This window comes from Dendrobates tinctorius, unplaced genomic scaffold (genome assembly GCF_039654945.1).
Source record: "Dendrobates tinctorius isolate UK_male_01 unplaced genomic scaffold, ASM3965494v1 ptg000111l, whole genome shotgun sequence".
Classification (NCBI taxonomy): Eukaryota; Metazoa; Chordata; class Amphibia; order Anura; family Dendrobatidae; genus Dendrobates; species Dendrobates tinctorius.
The window spans coordinates 24140742-24158322 of NW_027361779.1; the positions used below are offsets into that span (position 1 = coordinate 24140742).

Consider the following 17581-nt stretch of genomic DNA (forward strand, 5'->3'; position numbering starts at 1 on the left):
TAATCAGTTTTAGTATAACTGCTACCATAGCATTCATACAAGTAAAAAAAACATAGCACATATATGAAAGCTCCGGGGCCATACTTTATCTGGATTCTAAGAGACAGGCAGTGACAGAGAAAAGCATGACATAGCAATTTGAGGCAGCTCTCTAACCTTTAAAATGCTAACACGGGCGTAATGTGTAATTACAGAAATCAGTGTGAGAATTGTTGCACTGTATAATTATCTTTTCCTGAAACTTTATTGCTGAATGAATTATTAATCCAAATCAGTGTTGTATAGAATTTCCAGGAACAAAGAAAATAGTCTATAATTAAATCGCATCGGTTTTATTTTTGTGCTCTTGTTTTACTGTGCTGTAATTGATAATTAATTGGTAAAAGTGTGTAGGAGTTTCAGGTGGGTGGCATCTGCAGGTTCTTCATGCTTTCCAATCAGAACGGTATAAATAGCTTTGTTTTAATGCCATTGCTTGGCATCTTAATGTACCCATTATGGCCCTACTGCTGCTTATTTATGTCATGAGACCCGATTGCCTTCTGCTACTCATATGTAACACTGGTTATCTGTCAAAGATGGAAAACAGAGAAGATGGCAAATTCAGAGTTACTGGTTTCCAGCAATAAAAAGGCATCACTAAACGCATAGTTACTACTGACAAAGCATAATATTAGATGTTTTTGTTTTCGCTAGACCTTTGGAGTAAATTGTTACTAGAGATCTCAGGTTGATGATGTTTACTTATATAGTCTTAAAAAGGACCTGTCACTTGTTCAAAGTAAATTGTGTCACATACCTTGTAAAAACTCATGAGCTCCCCGGATTCTGCCACTCTTTTCTATTTTGCTCTGCATTACTCCATTGAAGAGATATTCACATTTGCTACTATGGAAGTGCAATATGGGAAATCTCTGCATGCAGTTCAACTGGTTGTTTCTGGGTCTTCTCATGGGGGCATGCGTTAACACCTCTCCCTCACAGATGCTGCCAATTACAGCTCGGCAGTCTCTGAGACTGCAAGATTAGTTGTGATTGGCAGCATCTGGAAGGAGGCTTGAGAGCACTCTCCACCAGGGAAGACTTTGGAAACACCCAGGTGAAATGCAGTCATAGACTTCACATATTTTGCTCCAAAAGCCAAAAATGTGAATATCACTGCAGTTGAGTGATGCAGAGCAAAATGGTAAAAGAACCATAGTATCTGGGGAGCTCAGGGATTTTTAGAATGTACTTAACTTTTTTTAAGCAATTTACAGGTCCTCTTAAAATACTGGAAGTTGAAGCAGATATCCAAAACTCCTATTCTACTTAAATACTGTTTGCAGTAATAACCTGCTATTTATAACAACACCATTTTTTCACTAGCATGTAGTATATAATATTTCTGTCCTTCCTGTGACTGAAATCGTCTCTCGATTGAGTTCTTGCAGAAGTCAACAGTCACTTGCCACAAATGCAAGCTTGTGTCCCTGTTGGAGGAAAAGTTGCAAAATCGCGAAGAAAGGTTAGCTACATTGAAGATAATTAAGGAAGGTGAAGAGTTCTTAGACAGAGCAGAATTATCTCTTCATGTTACAGAAAGAGAAGAAATTTGAAGTGTACCTGAAGAAACCGAGGAATGGAAACATGTGACCCAGAGAAGCAGGAGGATCGGGAGGCAGTCAGCGCCTATACTGCTAAGGAACCAGTACCAGGCTCTTACACAGGAGAACGATGAAGAAATGCATCAGGATAAGACTTTGCCCACAAACAGCAACCTTGTGCGCCTTCAGAATCCTCCTGGATGGAGAAAGAAAAATGTTGTGAAGAAGAAACGGAGAGTGGTGGCCATGGGGGATTCCCCGTTGAGAGGAACAGAGGTCACTATCTGCAGACCGGATATAACTTCAAGAGAAATGTGCTGTCTTCCAGGTGCAAAAATTTAAAGATGTGTCTGACAGGATATCAGGACACTTCAGACCTACAGATGACTACCTATTCCTGCTAATACATGTGGGGACAAATGACACAGCAAGAAACGACCCAGAAACCATCTGCAGTGACTTTGAAAACTTAGGTAAGAAAGTGAAAGAACTGGGAGCGCAGGTGGTCTTCTCTTCCATCCTCCCAGTGGATGGCCATGGAACAAGGAGGTGGAATAAGATTCTGCAGGTGAACAACTGGCTACGTCGATGGTGCCGTCAGCAAGGTTTTGGATTTCTGGATCACGGAGTGAATTACCTATATGATGGACTACTTGCTAGAGATGGGGTGCACCTTACGAAGACTGGAAAACATGTATTTGGAAGTCACCTTGCTACACTCATCAGGAGAGCTTTAAACTAGAACAATGTGGGAAGGAAAGCAAAAGGCCAGAAAAAGCCATACACCTGACAAATGCTATTGAGAACTTTGCTATTAGAAGTGGGAGGAAAGAAAAAAAAATCTAAATAATAAAAATATTGGAGAATGGGAAACCAATCACTAACTAAAATGTTTCTATACTAATGCACAAAGCATAGGCAACAAACAAGGAGAATTGGAACTACTAACGCAGGAAAAGAAATATGATGTCATTGGAATCACTGAAACTTGGTGGGACAATACACATGATTGGAATACAAGGCTAGAAGGATACAACTTATTTGCAAGAAACAGACTTGATAAACGAGGAGAAGGTGTCGCATTGTATGTTAGAAACGCGTATATCTGCACAGAGATTGGAGCTTCAGAGACTGGGAGTTCTGTTGGAACTGTTTGGGTAAGAATACAAGGATAGAACAATGGAAAGGACACGATTGTAGGCATGTACTAGAGACCACCTGTGCAAGTTGAAGATATGGATGAACTCTTTATGCATCAAATGGCCAAGTTCTTCAAAAAATATGACATAGTTGTCATGGGAGATTTCAACTATCCAGACATTTGTTGGGAATCTCTCTCAGGCAAAACTAACAGGTCAAGGAAATTCTTATCCTCTCTTGCTGACAACTTTATTTTCCAAAAGGTAGGGGAGAAAACAAGGGAAACTGCTACCTTGTATCTAATCCTTATAAATAGGGAGGAAATGGTTGAGGAGGTAAAAGTGGCTGGGACCCTAGGAGGTAGCGACCATGCTATTTTAGAATTTTGTATAACTAGAGGAGGAAGACCTGTGAAGACTCAGACGTCAAGGTAAGATTTCAGAAAGGCAGATTTTAAGGGACTCAGAAAGAGAATTGGAGGGATCCAATGGCTGGATATCCTTAAGGACAAAAATGTCCAGGAAGGATGGGAAATCTTGAAAAATGAAATTCTCAAAGCACAATTGTTAACAATTCCGAAAAGAGGGAAGAATAGGAAGCATTTAAGGAAACCAGGATGGATGAACACAGAACTTAAACACATGCTAAAAAGGAAGAAAGAAATGTTTATAAAATGGAAAGAGGAAGGCATATCTAAAGAAGAATATAATGCTGTCTGCAGAACCTGCAGTGCACAAATCAGATTACTAAAGCTGACAATGAATTGAGGCTTGCAAGAGACATCAAAAGCAATAATAAAGGATTTTGGGGATATGTCAAAAGTAAAGGAAAAGTCAAAGATGCTATAGGATTTTTACAGGATGAAAATGATGAAATGGTAAGACAGGATGTTGAGAAGGCCAAACTTTTAAATTCCTATTTTGCATCTGTTTTCTCTCAGAAAGGAAATGTAACATCAACTGTTCTTCACTGTCCTATTAAGGGAATAGAAGAATCCAGGATATCTATAAACAGAAAGATAGTGAGGAAACACTTAGCTAACCTAAATTAATTCAAGTCTCCAGGTCCAGATGAATTACACCCCAGAGTACTGAAGGAGATAGCAGAAGAAATTTTTGAACCCCTCTCCATAATCTTTGAAAATTCTTATAGAACAGAAGTCCCAGAAGACTGGAGAAGAGCAAATGTTGTTCCTATCTTCAAAAAGGGGAAGAAGGTGGACCCAGGCAACTATAGGCCAGTGAGTCTGACTTCTATACCAGGAAAGATCTTTGAAAAAATTATTAAACAACATGTATGTCAGTACCTTGATAAGAATTAAGTGATTAAACAGAGTCAGCATGGGTTTGTAACTAATAAGTCTTGTCAGACTAACTTAATTTCCTTCTATGACAGAATCACTGATTGGGTGGATCAGGGAAATGCTGTAGATATAGTATATCTTGACTTCAGAAAAGCATTTGACAAAGTATCTCACACAATCCTTATTGAAAAAATGACTAAGTATGGAATGAACAAGGCAACTGTTAGGTGGATTCATAACTGGCTTAGTGATTGGACCCAAAGAGTGGTCGTAAATGGCTGCACATCCAGTTGGAAGAATGTCTCAAGTGGGGTACCACAGGGCTCTGTCCTGGGCCCTGTATTGTTCAACATCTTTATCAAAGATTTAGATGAAGGAATTGAGGGTAAACTGATTAAATTTGCTGATGACACAAAGCTAGGAGGGGATAGCTAATACTAGAGAAGAGAGAGAGAGGATTCAAAAAGATATAAATAAACTGGAGCAGTGGGCAGCAACTAACAGAATGGTTTTTAACAGGGAAAAATGCAAAGTATTACATCTGGGCAATAAAAATGAAAAAGCATATACAGAATGGGAGGAATAGGGCTAAGCCACAGCACATGTGAAAAAGACTTGGGTATACTTATAGATGACAGACATATGAGTCAACAGTGAGATGCAGCAGCAAAAAAGGCAAATGCAATTCTAGGATGTATTAACAGAGGCATACATTCTAGATCACGTGAAGTCATTATTGCCCTCAACTCCTGTTTGGTCGGACCTCATCTGGAATACTGTGTCCAGTTTTGGGCGCCACATTTTAAAAAAGACATCAACAAACTGGAGCAAATTCAGAAAAGAGCAACCAGAATGGTGACCAGTCTGCAAACCCTGTCTTATGAGGAAAGGTTCCAGGATTTGGGAATGTTTAGCTTGCAAAAGAGAAGACTGAGAGGAGACTTAATAGCTGTCTACAAATATCTCAAGGGCTGTCACATTGTAGAAGGATCATCTTTATTCTCATTTGCACAAGGAAAGACTAGAAGCAATGGGATGAAACTGAATGGGAGGAGACACAGATTAGATATTAGAACAAACTTTTTGACAGAGTGATCAATGAGTGGAACAGGCTGCCACGAGAGGTGGTGAGTTCTCCTTCAATAGAAGTCTTCAAACAGAGGCTGCCCAGACATCTGTCTGGTATGATTTAGCGAATCCTACTTTGAGCAGGGGGTTGGACCAGATGGCCCAGGAGGTCCCTTCCAACTCTACGATTCTATGATTCTATGTGAATAAATAAAGCAGTAGTGTGAGATATGGGACAATACTAAAAATGTTCTATGCCTAGCTCTAGGCCTTATGAGGAAAGTGCATTTCTCAGGAATCCTTTCTTTGATGTTCTTAGAATTTTTTTGTTGAATCTTAAAGGGTTATTATGAAGTTATTAAATTGCTTTAATTAGTCAGACAGCATGGAAATAAGCAAGTTTGCAATTGACTTGCTTTTTCTATCTACTGTCATTCTGTGCAATGAAAGCTTTTATCTTACATATAATGTACACCTGGTTTCCATGAGTCTCAGCCACTAGTGCCTGCCCAGGCTCTGGCTAAATATGCACAGTACCTACATTCTAGGAGAGGTGTTAACTCCTAGCATCCTAGTTAGCTCTCTAGCCCATTGATTTCTAAACATCAGCTGATGCTCACCTCCCTTTCAGCTCCTGACATGCTGCTGTTACAAACATTGCAAAATCACCAGCCTCCTCCATCAGCTGTTCCAGAGCACTTCCCCTAATCAGACTATCACTGTCCTGAACAATCCACTGATAGCTGAACGTGTTACAGCAGAACTTGTGCTGAGCTTTATAGCTCTAATACAACAGTTCTGTTCCTCATCAGAACAATATGATATATTTATATATTTAACTCACTTAAATACGGGCTATGAATTTCCAGTGCACATTACATGCATCGTCATCTTTTGTCCCCATTGGGGCTCACAATCTTATCAGTATGATCTTTGGAGGTGGGAAGAAACAGAAGTACCCGAAGTAAAGAAGCCACACAAAAACAGGGAGAACATACAAACTCCTTGCAGTTTTTGGTTTTGGTTGGATTTGAACCCAGCACCTCACCATGTGGCCCCATGTCTTTACTTTTCACAGGAATCTTATTTGTTTAATAAAGATATCATGTTCAGTACATGTAGTTTGCTTTTTTAATAAAATAATGAGGAGCATGTTTGAGTTCTTATTTATGGTGTTTGGGATTCCTCTCATGCATAAAACCTCAGATTGCTGTGCATTCATTGATTCACTAGGTGTACCTTTATTTTACCCATGTTTTTTAAATTCAAATATATTGTATGTGAAATGTATGAGAGCCATGGTGATTACATCCCAAGGGAATAGAAGCAAAATTAAAAAGTGATAGTGGTGTTTAGATATTGACTTGCAATAAACATATACGGTAGTGTGAATGGACATGAAAGAATAATGGATGCTACTATTGATCTTGTGCAAAGCAATGTTTAAATTTCTTCATATTTCACGTGAACTTGGGGTTGTTTACTGCGGTCAGGCAAGAGTCATAGTGAAAGTACCAAAAGGTGCAAAAGGAGTTACTTGTAACTATTATTAGTATTATGCTTTGTAAAGCGTACATACAATGTGCTTATACATCTTTCTTCTTCCCCCACTGGCAATGACTGTGTAACTTCATTGTAACAAGCACATCCTACTGTCAGTTCGTAATTCACCAGTAATCAGACTGTCATCACTTTACACACTTTGGAAGTATAAAAATATTTATAGGTTATGGCATACTTTCAGGGCATGGGAAATTTTCAGTGCTCTCTTTTTTAATAGTAACTCTTGTAATCACAGAGATTGAACACCCACGTACAGACTAAATTAAAATTGGCCAAACCCACCAATTTTAGCGGGATTTGCCTACCATATGATGTGTATGGCCGCCCTACTCTCCCCTGCCTAATGATGTCATGGGAGAGAGCTGCACCAAGCACCTTATTGCCAAATGCATGGAAATGTTGGGCTATGGTTGTCTCACAATGTTCTTTCCCCATCCTATCCTTTTTGTCTCATCTGATCCAGTTTCCTTTCCTTTTTTTGCCTGTTTACGATGTAATTCAATTGTTAAATAATGTTCATTCAAAAGAATGATGATAATTTCAGCAGTTTGTCCAACATATGCCTTACTGCAGTGATAAATCAATATACAGTGTGGGAGAGAAGTTTTTGATCCCTTGCTGATTTTGTACATTTGCCCACTGACAAAGACATGAACAGTCTACAATTTTAAGGGTAGGTTAATTTTAACATTGAGAGATAGAATATCAAAAATAAAATACAGAAAATCACATTGTATAAATTATATAAATTTATTTGCGTTTTGCAGTGAGAAATAGGCGTTCAGCTGCATGTATTGCTATGCGGCCGCACAATCCGGTCCCGAGTGCCGGGCATTAACATGCGAGACTCGGTCGTGTTTCTCGCATGTGTGATTCCGGCCTTATACAGACTTGCAGCCAGTGGGCACAGCCTCACTCGGCCACATCCACTGAACGGCCACATCACTAGTCGGGGCGCGGCCTTGCTCATTACAAGTGTATGGAGTTAGGACACGCACAGTAGATTTGCACAGGCCAAGAGTATGTATAACACATACATACCCTCCAGTCCAAACACAGAAACTTTTGAATCCCCACAGTGCATGTGCTGGGGGGGTTTCATAAGTCTGCAGTGACATAGAGTGACTGCAGACTTAGGCCTCTTTCACACTTCAGTTTTTTACAATCAGTCACAATCCGCCAGGTTTTGAAAAAAACGGATCCTCAATTTTCTTTTGAGGATCCGTTTTTTTTCTCCATTGACTTTCATTAATGGCGGATTGTGACGGATTGCTGTCCGTTGCATCCGTTTTTTTTGAGGATCCGCCAAAAGTTGCTGTCCGTCACCATCCTCAAAGATTTCAAAACGGAGCTTGCAACGTTTTTTTTTCTGGCGGATCCTCCAGATACTCATTTAACCCGAAATTCTTTCTGGGTACCGGACCAAACAAAAAAAATTCTCTCTCTCTCTCTCTCTCTCTCTCTCTCTCCCTCCCTCCCTCCCTCCCTCCCTCCCTCCCGCGATTCCTTTAAAATTCTTCATTTTGCGGAACCCCTTTAAAGTAACCCTCAGATAACAAGCACTACTTAGTTTCGCAGCTCTGGACCTCCTACTGCAAAGGACCCCAAGCGGCATCCTAAAATGGCCCTCTTTCCAACAATCCAAGACATGATATAACTAGTATTAACAATTTGATGAGCTTCTTCTCAGTTGTTAGCACAACCGAACAATATGTCCTATGTGCTTGCATGCCATTGTAATATAGATTGGGTTAAATCTGCATATTAAGCGCATAAATCAAGTATATAAATTTAATTTTATCAAATAAAATGAAAGCTGAGTTGCGGTAAAACATGATGAAACAGTTGGAACTTGAGGCGATTTAGCAATAAATTAAAAAGCAAATGTACTTTTTGTCTAATTGCATGCCAACTGTGTTATGTCTCACTGAGATATTCAATAAAATATATTTGCTGACTATTCCCTAAATGGCAGCTTTTAAGTTTTACTATTTGGGTTATGTAGCTAAATTTTGAAATATCCTGTTTCTCCATTTCCTTTATCCACACAAAAAGCTAAAATATGTATCTAATTTACATCATAATTACTGAATGCATATTTTTGAGCTGACACAAGTAATGCTCAATAACACAGTAGAAAGCCAAATCTTAAGTTAAGCATTCATTTGTGAGTTTCAAGAATGAAATTTAAAGTGGTTGTGTCATCTCAGAAAAATGGTTTTCCTGCTGCCCCAGTCCATTGTAAGAAAAAAAAAGTAGACACAATAAAAAATACACTTTAGTTACCCAACCCGGGTCTAGTGTTGTATCACCGGCACCGTCACAGTGATTGCGCATAGGCTACAGCGCTGTTGATGCGATGTCACTGCTGCAACCAATCAGTGCATACAGGAGCAGTGTGGATATACAGCCCTGGACTTGGAGAGGTTAAGTGAATTGCGGTTTCTTTTTTTTTTTTTTCTTTTTTTTTTTTACAATGGACTAAGCTGGTAGGCAAATGACTTCTAAAAGGAGGCAACCATTAAGATTTATAGTAGTTGATACTTTGGTCTGAAAAAAAAAGACTGGGTTTGCAGACAGTTTTCTCTGTATTCACAAGAAGAAATTAAAATCTTGATGTCAGATGTTAGGTCCACCATTGTTTCAGTTGTATCTGTCCACTATAAGGTTTATTTAAAATGTTCTCAATTCTTTTTCAGTGGCTGCCACTTAATTCATTCTTGTACATGCAGTGGGGAAAAAAGTATTTAGTCAGCCACCAATTGTGCAAGTTCTACCACTTAAAAGAGGAGAGAGGCCACCACTATGAGAGTCAAAATGAGAAAACAAATCCAGAAAATCACCTTGTCTGATTTGGCAAGATTTATTTTGCAAATTATAGTGGAAAATAAGTATTTGGTCACCTAAAACATGCAAGATTTCTGTCTCTCACAGACCTGTTGTTAGGAACGGCGGAACGCACTAAATAAATAAATAATAAAGTGCGTTCGCCGCTCGGGGTCCACCGTGCAGAAGGTGTTAACACTGCTGCTAAATAATGGCGAACACTAAATATGGCGATATTATTGCACGCGGGTTGTACGTCACTGAGCGTACTCTGTTAGCTTCACAGAGACGCCTAAGGTATTAACATAAATGCTGAGCCTGTTGGACTCACAGGTGTCAGAGAAGTGCACGCACGGTATAAGGTCACAGGAGCTGAACCATAGGCAGAGGGTCAGAGTCCGTCTAGACCTACCATGCGTGCGGCGTCGCAACTGCGGACGCCAAGAGGGACTGCAGCGCGGCGACAGACACTGCCGCTAATCAACAATGCCCGATATCAGGTGCACTGTCGGACGTTAGCACTGTGGAGGATGCTGTTGTGGCTTGAAGCTTGCCACTGGCTAGCGCAGACTCTAAACCTAAGTCCCTATACACACTCGTAATATCAGAGGAAGGGGATCTTTATGAGTCATTCGCAGGTTCATTCATGAACTTCTTTTAAGAGGCTTCTCTGTCCTCCACTCATTATCTGTAGTAATGGCACCTGTTTGAACTTGTTATCAGTATAAAAGACACCTGTCCACAACCTCAAACAGTCACACTCCAAACTCCACTATGGGGAATACCAAAGAGCGGTCAAAGGACAATAGAAACAAAATTGTAGTCCTGCACGAGGCTGGAAAGACTGAATATGCAATAGGCAAGCAGCTTGGTGTGATGAAATCAACTGTGTGAGCAATAATAAGAAAATGGAAGAAATACAAGCCCACTAATAATCTCCCTCGATCTGGGGCTCCATGCAAGATCTCACCCCGTGGGGTCAAAATGATCACAAGAACATTGAGCAAAAAATCTCAGAACCACACGTGGGGACCTAGCAAATGATCTGCATAGAGCTGGGACCATCGTAACAAAGGTTACCATCAGTAACACACTACACCACTAGTGACTCAGATCCTGCAGTGCCAGACGTGCCCCCTGCTTAAGCCAGTACATGTCCGGGCTCATCTGAAGTTTGCTAGAGAGCATTTGGATTATCCAGCAGAGTATTGGGAGAATGTCATATGGTCTGATGAAACCAAAGTAGAACTGTTTGGTAGAAACAAAACTCGTCGTGTTTGGAGGAGACAGAATGCTAAGTTGCATCCAAAGAACACTTGTGAACTCATTTTATGGTCTGCCTCTGGTTTCTGGTGAGGGAGCTGGTTGTGCTGACAGAAGAGTTGTGAGTTCTCTTTCCGGGCTCCCTCTGGTGGTGGCAGGAGGTAGTGAAAATGATCTAATTAACAGAGACCTGCCACCTGATAATCCGGAAGAGGATTGGACATCTGGAGTCTCAGACTGGATTTAAGACAGCCTACTCCCTATTCCCATGCTGGTGATTTTTTCCTGCCTCCTGAGGTCTTAGTTTCCAGCTCAGTTCCTGCCTTCTCAAGCTAAGTGTTCTCTTCTAATGTTCACATTTGTTTTGGTTTGGTCTATTCAGTTTTTTGTGTGGTCAGCCAGCCCTGGCTAGGGCTGTGCTGAATTTCCATTCTTATGTCACTGTATGTGCCTGTTTGCTTTTTGTCCCTTATTAGATTGGCCTCTTTTTGCTCTGTTCTCAGAATATGCCAGAGTGCTGATATAGTGGGAGAAGTCTAGTGACTTCAGGGTATTTTTTTTGCTATCAGAAGTGTTGGACATTTTCGCAGGGTTTTTTGGCGTGATTCCAGACAGTATCTTTCCTTTCCTGTCCTTTCTAGCTAGTGTGGGCCCCATCGTTTGCTCAGCCTATTTTCCTACCTGTGTTCGTGTTTTCATCTTGTCTCACCGTCAATACATGTGTGGGGGGCTGTCTATTCGTTTGGGGTCTGCTCTGGTGCAGTTTTAGATTTCCCCTTTTCTTGCTTTAGGCTTATTTAGTCCTCCGGCTGTGACGAGGCGTCTAGAATCATCGTAGGTATGCTCCACGGCTGCTGTTAGTTGTGTGGTTAGGATCAGGGGTCTGCAATCCGCGTAGTTACCAAACTCCCTGGTTTTCTTTGACTTGGCTTGGTCTTGTTTTCCTCCTCGGTGACCCATTCATAACAAAACACCATACCTACTGTGAAGCATGGGGGTGGCAACATCATGCTTTGGGGCTGTTTCTCTGCAAAAGGACCAGGACAACTGATCCGTGTACTTGAAAGAATGAATGGGGCCATGTATCATGAGATTTTGAGTGCAAACCTCCTTCCATCAGTAAGGGCATTGAAGATGAAACGTGGATGTATCTTTCAGCATGATAATGATCCCAAGCACACCGCCAAGGCAACAAAGGAGTGGCTTCGTAAGACGCATATGAAGGTCCTGGAGTGGCCTAGCCAGGCTTCAGATCTCAACCCCATAGAAAACTTTTGGAGGGATTTGAAAGTCCGTGTTGCCCGGCGACAGGCCCAGAACATCACTGCTCTAGAGGAGATCTGCTTGGAGGCATGGGCCAACATACCACCAGAAAACGTTTGACCTCTGTCACTGCCAACAAAGGATATATAACAAAATATTGAGATGAACTTTTGTTAATGACTAAATACTTATTTTCCACCATAATTTGCAAAATAAAGCTGCTTACAGACATCACAAACAAATCCAAACATTTGCCTTGGGGGCTTCCAGCTTGTGGAACTGCTTGCCCAACCTATTTTAGCCAAATAGGTGGATTGCAAACTTCACTGCAGGTGAGGCACATATGCAAACACATTTGTAAACATGCACTGCCTATTGAATTGCACACTTGCGCTGTTGATACTCCACCCACACAAACAAATGATACACCATTTGAAAGGTCAAATTACCTGCAGATGGCAGCAGGCTACCCCAAAGCACGCTACCACAAAGCTACTTACAGACATCACAAACAAATCCAAACATTTGCCTTGGGGTCTTTCCAGCTTGCTCAAGTGCTTGCCCAGCTTATTTCAGGCACATTGGAGGATTGCAAACTTCACTGCAGGTGAGTCACATATGCAAACACGTTTGTATACATGCACTGCTTTTTCGGTGATTACTTTGCCCCACACACACAAACGATACACCATTTCAAAGGTATACTTGCTTCCTTCAGCAAGAAAAGAGGAAAATAAACCACACATTCACGATTTTATCACTAAATACAGTTTAAATATTCATTTTCATAAACATACAGAAAGACACAATGACCTGCAGGTGGCACCTCAACCGGAAGACATTTTTTGGCCTCTATTTATCAAACCAATTTATTGTATTACCAAGCTGCATATATAAATAACTGTCTGTATTCATCAGCTCATGAAATACATTTACATTTGACCAGTTTGATTTTCCTAAAATTGCCTGCGCCCCCGATGAGCAATGTGCGAAAATTTTGCAAGGGCCAAGCTAGTAACCCTATAATATAATTTCAGTCCTCATGCACACATGGAGATCATATTATAACCAGTAAGCAGTCTAGAGTAGCAACTTTTATATGCAGTTTTTTGTCTGATTGCAGCTTACAGAGCTGATAATAGCCATTCATTTTCCTTCTAAAAATACAATTTTTCTTCCTGCTCATATTGGTTAATCAACCATTACTTGTGTGCTCTCTGTAAAAAAAATATTAACTCTACTGCTATTTTTTATAGTTGTGGGTGAAAAACGTCCTTTTTCCAAATTACTGTGTATATAGTTAAACATACAAACACCATACAAGTAGGTGGTGTTGTGCCAGGAGGATAATGGGGACACACAGACTGTATTGCAAGTCATATCACCTAAGCATTTTGTAACTAGACCTGTGAGAATATTCTTTACTTAGATGTAACTATTGTTCCACTAAGCAATTAATTTCTTAGTTACATCATTGCCTTTAATTTATAATCATGTTTTGAACATGAGTACAAAGAGCATTACGCAGTGCCATAAAGCATTCTACCAGTGTATCACACCTAATGAAAAACTGAAAAACAAGAGGAACCAAAGAACAGCCCAATGACTTAATCGTCCAATATTTGGAATGTGACATGGGTTTAATAAATTTAATGCAATGTGAGATAATATATTCATGATTAGCCATAGTCTTTGTTTACCATCTTGATTTATTTTTCAGGGTTTGAACGGAATGTCTGCAGATGACAAGACTGAATCTCCCATGTACGTGTATGAGTCAACTGTACATTGTACCAATATTCTTCAGTGCCTCAATGACCAGTGGAAACAAGACATTCTCTGTGATGTCACTTTAGTTGTGGAAGGAAAGGAGTTTCGAGCCCATCGGGCAGTGCTGGCTGCATGCAGTGAGTACTTCCTGCAAGTGCTGGTTGGGCCAACGGAACATGGATTGGTAGTCAGCTTGCCAGAAGAGGTATGTTATAATGTCATTTATTACTTTGCAGTCAGGACAAATTCACATGGCACTTTTCTGGGTTATCTAGTGTGCTGGATCAGTTTTTCATCTTTTTTAACCATCAATATGTCATTAGTTTTCCTAGTCTGTAAAAAATCAACTAATTGAGCGCCGCCATGCCTCCTTGCAATCAATCCGAGAATTACAGATCGTGATGCAACTCAAATGGCGTTTGTGTTTAGTCCAACGGTATATCTTTATACAGTCAGTAATATTTTATAAATTGAAGTAATTAAAAGTCAATTGGAGTTAAAAAGGTTGTATAATCTTCACTAATACATACAATTTGAAAAGTGCTTATAAAAACAAGCAACTTTGCCATTTTAATAAAAATCCTTTCTGTTCTCAAGATTTTTAATTTTATTGCCTAGGTTACCTAGTATAGATGGGCGGACTCATGGATGTTCGAGTCCGGGGGGTTCGGCCGAACAGTTACAAAAAGTTCGGGTTCGGGTACCATAACAGTACCCGGACCCCGTTCATTTGAATGGGGGGCCCAAAGATCCAGTGTTTGCCACGCTGTCATGTGCACGATAGTGAGGAAAACACCTCTTCCGATCGGCGGTGAGATCATCCCTGCCGGTCAGAGAGCCGCCGTTCCCACGCTGTCAAAAGACAGCGTGAGTGCACAGTTGTGATCGTAGGTATAAACTTTACCTCCAGTCACTGGTGTCAGCTAATGGGACTACTGATCCCATCATCCGGCACCTGCAGGGTGATGGGAGTATTCATAAGCCACTCCTGCTCTGTAAATAAATTTAAAAAAAAACTGCATGAGTTCCCCTGTATTTTTGATAACCAGCTAGGCAACCCTCAGCTGTCAGCTTCAACAAGACTGATTATCAAGAATAGAGGGGTCCTCATGCTGTTTTTTTTAATGATTTAAATAATTAAAAAAATGGCATGGGATCCCCCCCCCATTTTTGACAACCAGCCTTGCTAAAGCAGACAACCGGGGGTGGTATTTTCAAGCTGGTAAGGGACCATGGATATTGGCCCCCCAGCCTAAAAATAGCAGCCCGCAGCTGCATTGAAAAGGCACATCTATTAGATGCGCCAATTCTGGCACTTTGTCCGACTCTTACCACTTGCCTTGTAGCGGTGTCAAGTGGGGTTAATATTTGTGGGATTGATATCACCTTTATATTGTCAGGTGACATCAAGACCACGGCTTAGTAATGGAGAGGCATCTGTAAGACACCTGTCCATTACTAATCCTATACAGTCATATGCAAAAGTTTGGGCACCCCTATTAATGTTAATCTTTTTTCTTTCTACCAATTTTGGTTTTTGCAACAGCTATTTCAGTTTCATATATCTAATAACTGATGGACTCAGTTATATTTCTGGATTCAAATGAGGTTTATTGTACTAACAGAAAATGTGCAATCTGCATTTAAACAAAATTTGACCGGTGCAAAAGTATGGGCACCCTTATCATTTTCTTGATTTGAACACTCCTAACTACTTTTTACTGACTTCCTGAAGCACTAAATTGGCTTTGTAACCTCATTGAGCTTTGAACTTCATAGCCAGGTGTATCAAATCATGAGAAAAGGTATTTAAGGTGGCCACTTGCAAGTAGTTCTGCTATTTGAATCTCCTATGAAGAGTGGCATCATGGGCTCCTCAAAACAACTCTCAAATGATCTGAAAACAAAGATTATTCAACATAGCTTTTCAGGGGAAGGATACAAAAAGTTGTCTCAGAGATTTAACCTGTCAGTTTCCACTGTGAGGAACATAGTAAGGAAATGGAAGAACACAGGTACAGTTCTTGTTAAGCCCAGAAGTGGCAGGCCAAGAAAAATATCAGAAAGGCAGAGAAGAAGAATGGTGAGAACAGTCAAGGACAATCCACAGACCACCTCCAAAGACCTGCAGCATCATCTTGCTGCAGATGGTGTCACTGTGCATCGGTCAACAATACAGCGCACTTTGCACAAGGAGAAGCTGTATGGGAAAGTGATGCGAAAGAAGCCGTTTCTGCAAGCACGCCACAAACAGAGTCGCCAGAGGTATGCAAAAGCACATTTGGACAAGCCAGTTACATTTTGGAAGAAGGTCCGGTGGACTGATGAAACAAAGATTGAGTTGTTTGGTCATACAAAAAGGTGTTATGCATGGAGGCTAAAAAACACAGCATTCCAAGAAAAACACTTTTTTATGATGCTGCAGGTCTTTGGAGGTGGTCTATGGATTGTCCTTGACTGTTCTCACCATTCTTCTTCTCTGCCTTTCTGATATTTTTCTTGGCCTGCTACTTCTGGACTTAACAAGAACTGTACCTGTGTTCTTCCATTTCCTTACTATGTTCCTCACAGTGGAAACGGACAGGTTAAGTCTCTGAGACAACTTTTTGTATCCTTTCCCTGAAAAGCTATGTTGAATAATCTTTGTTTTCAGATCATTTGAGAGTTGTTTTGCGGAGCCCATGATGCCACTCTTCATAGGAGAATCAAATAGGAGAACTACTTGCAAGTGGCCACCTTAAATACCTTTTCTCATGATTTCATACACCTGGCTATGAAGTTCAGAGCTCAATGAGGTTACAAAAGCAATTTAGTGCTTCAGGAAGTCAGTAAAAAGTAGTTAGGAGTGTTCAAATCAAGAAAATGATAAGGGTGCCCATACTTTTGCACCAGCCAAATTTTGATTAAATGCAGATTGCCCATTTTCTGTTACTACAATAAACCTCATTTGAATCCAGAAATATTACTGAGTCCATCAGTTATTAGATATATGAAACTGAAATAGCTGTTGCAAAAACCAAAATTGTTAGAGAGAAAAAAGGTTAACATTAATAGGGGTGCCCAAACTTTTGCATATGACTGTAGTTGTATCGTAAATAACACACAGCCAGATTAAAGTCCTTTATTAGAAATAAAACAAAGTTTTCCATTTTTATTTAAAAATAACACAGCTATAGTCACCTAATGTCTAATTCCACCGAAGCCCTTGATCTCGAATAATAAACCAAAAATAAAAAAACAACAATATACCATACCATACCTGTCTGTCGTTTTGTCCCACGCCGTAATCCATGTCTGGGCGTTAAACAGTTTTCAACCTGCACGGTGCCAAGATGCAACCGTCCAGGCCGAGAATCACTGGTGACTGAACTGCTGCGAGGTTACCTCCAGTCACTGAGGATCCGTTCCCAGTCAGACTGAACTGCCGTGACCTCGGTGAGATCTCCGCTAGCCTCTCCATTACTAATCAGCCCCAAGCTGTTTGCTTTAGCAAGGCTGATTGTCAAAAATGGGGGGACCCCATGTGTTTTTTTTAAATTATTCATTAAAATAATTTAAAAAAAAACTGCATGGGGACCCCTCTAATATTGTTAACCAGCCTTGTTAAAGCTGACAGCTGAGGGTTGCAGCCCCCAGCTGTGAGTTTTGCCTGGCTGGTTATCAAAAATACAGGGGTACCCACGCCGTTTTTTTTTTTTCAAATCATTTATTTACAGAGCAGGAGCTGCTCATGAATACCCCTATCAGCCACTCCGACTGTCACTGTTATTAACGGCTGCAGGTGTTATTAACTGCTGCA

The 17581-nt window shown here is 40.5% G+C and overlaps 1 protein-coding gene across 1 annotated transcript in view; it reads left to right on the forward strand.

Moving 5' to 3' along the window:
* The window catches only part of BACH2 (BTB domain and CNC homolog 2), a 378746-nt gene that overhangs the window by 258001 nt on the left and 103164 nt on the right, over positions 1–17581 (forward strand). The window contains exon 4 of the mRNA XM_073589560.1: positions 13733–13987. Coding sequence (XP_073445661.1) covers positions 13733–13987 — 255 coding nt within the window. The remainder of the gene's footprint in view (positions 1–13732; positions 13988–17581) is intronic.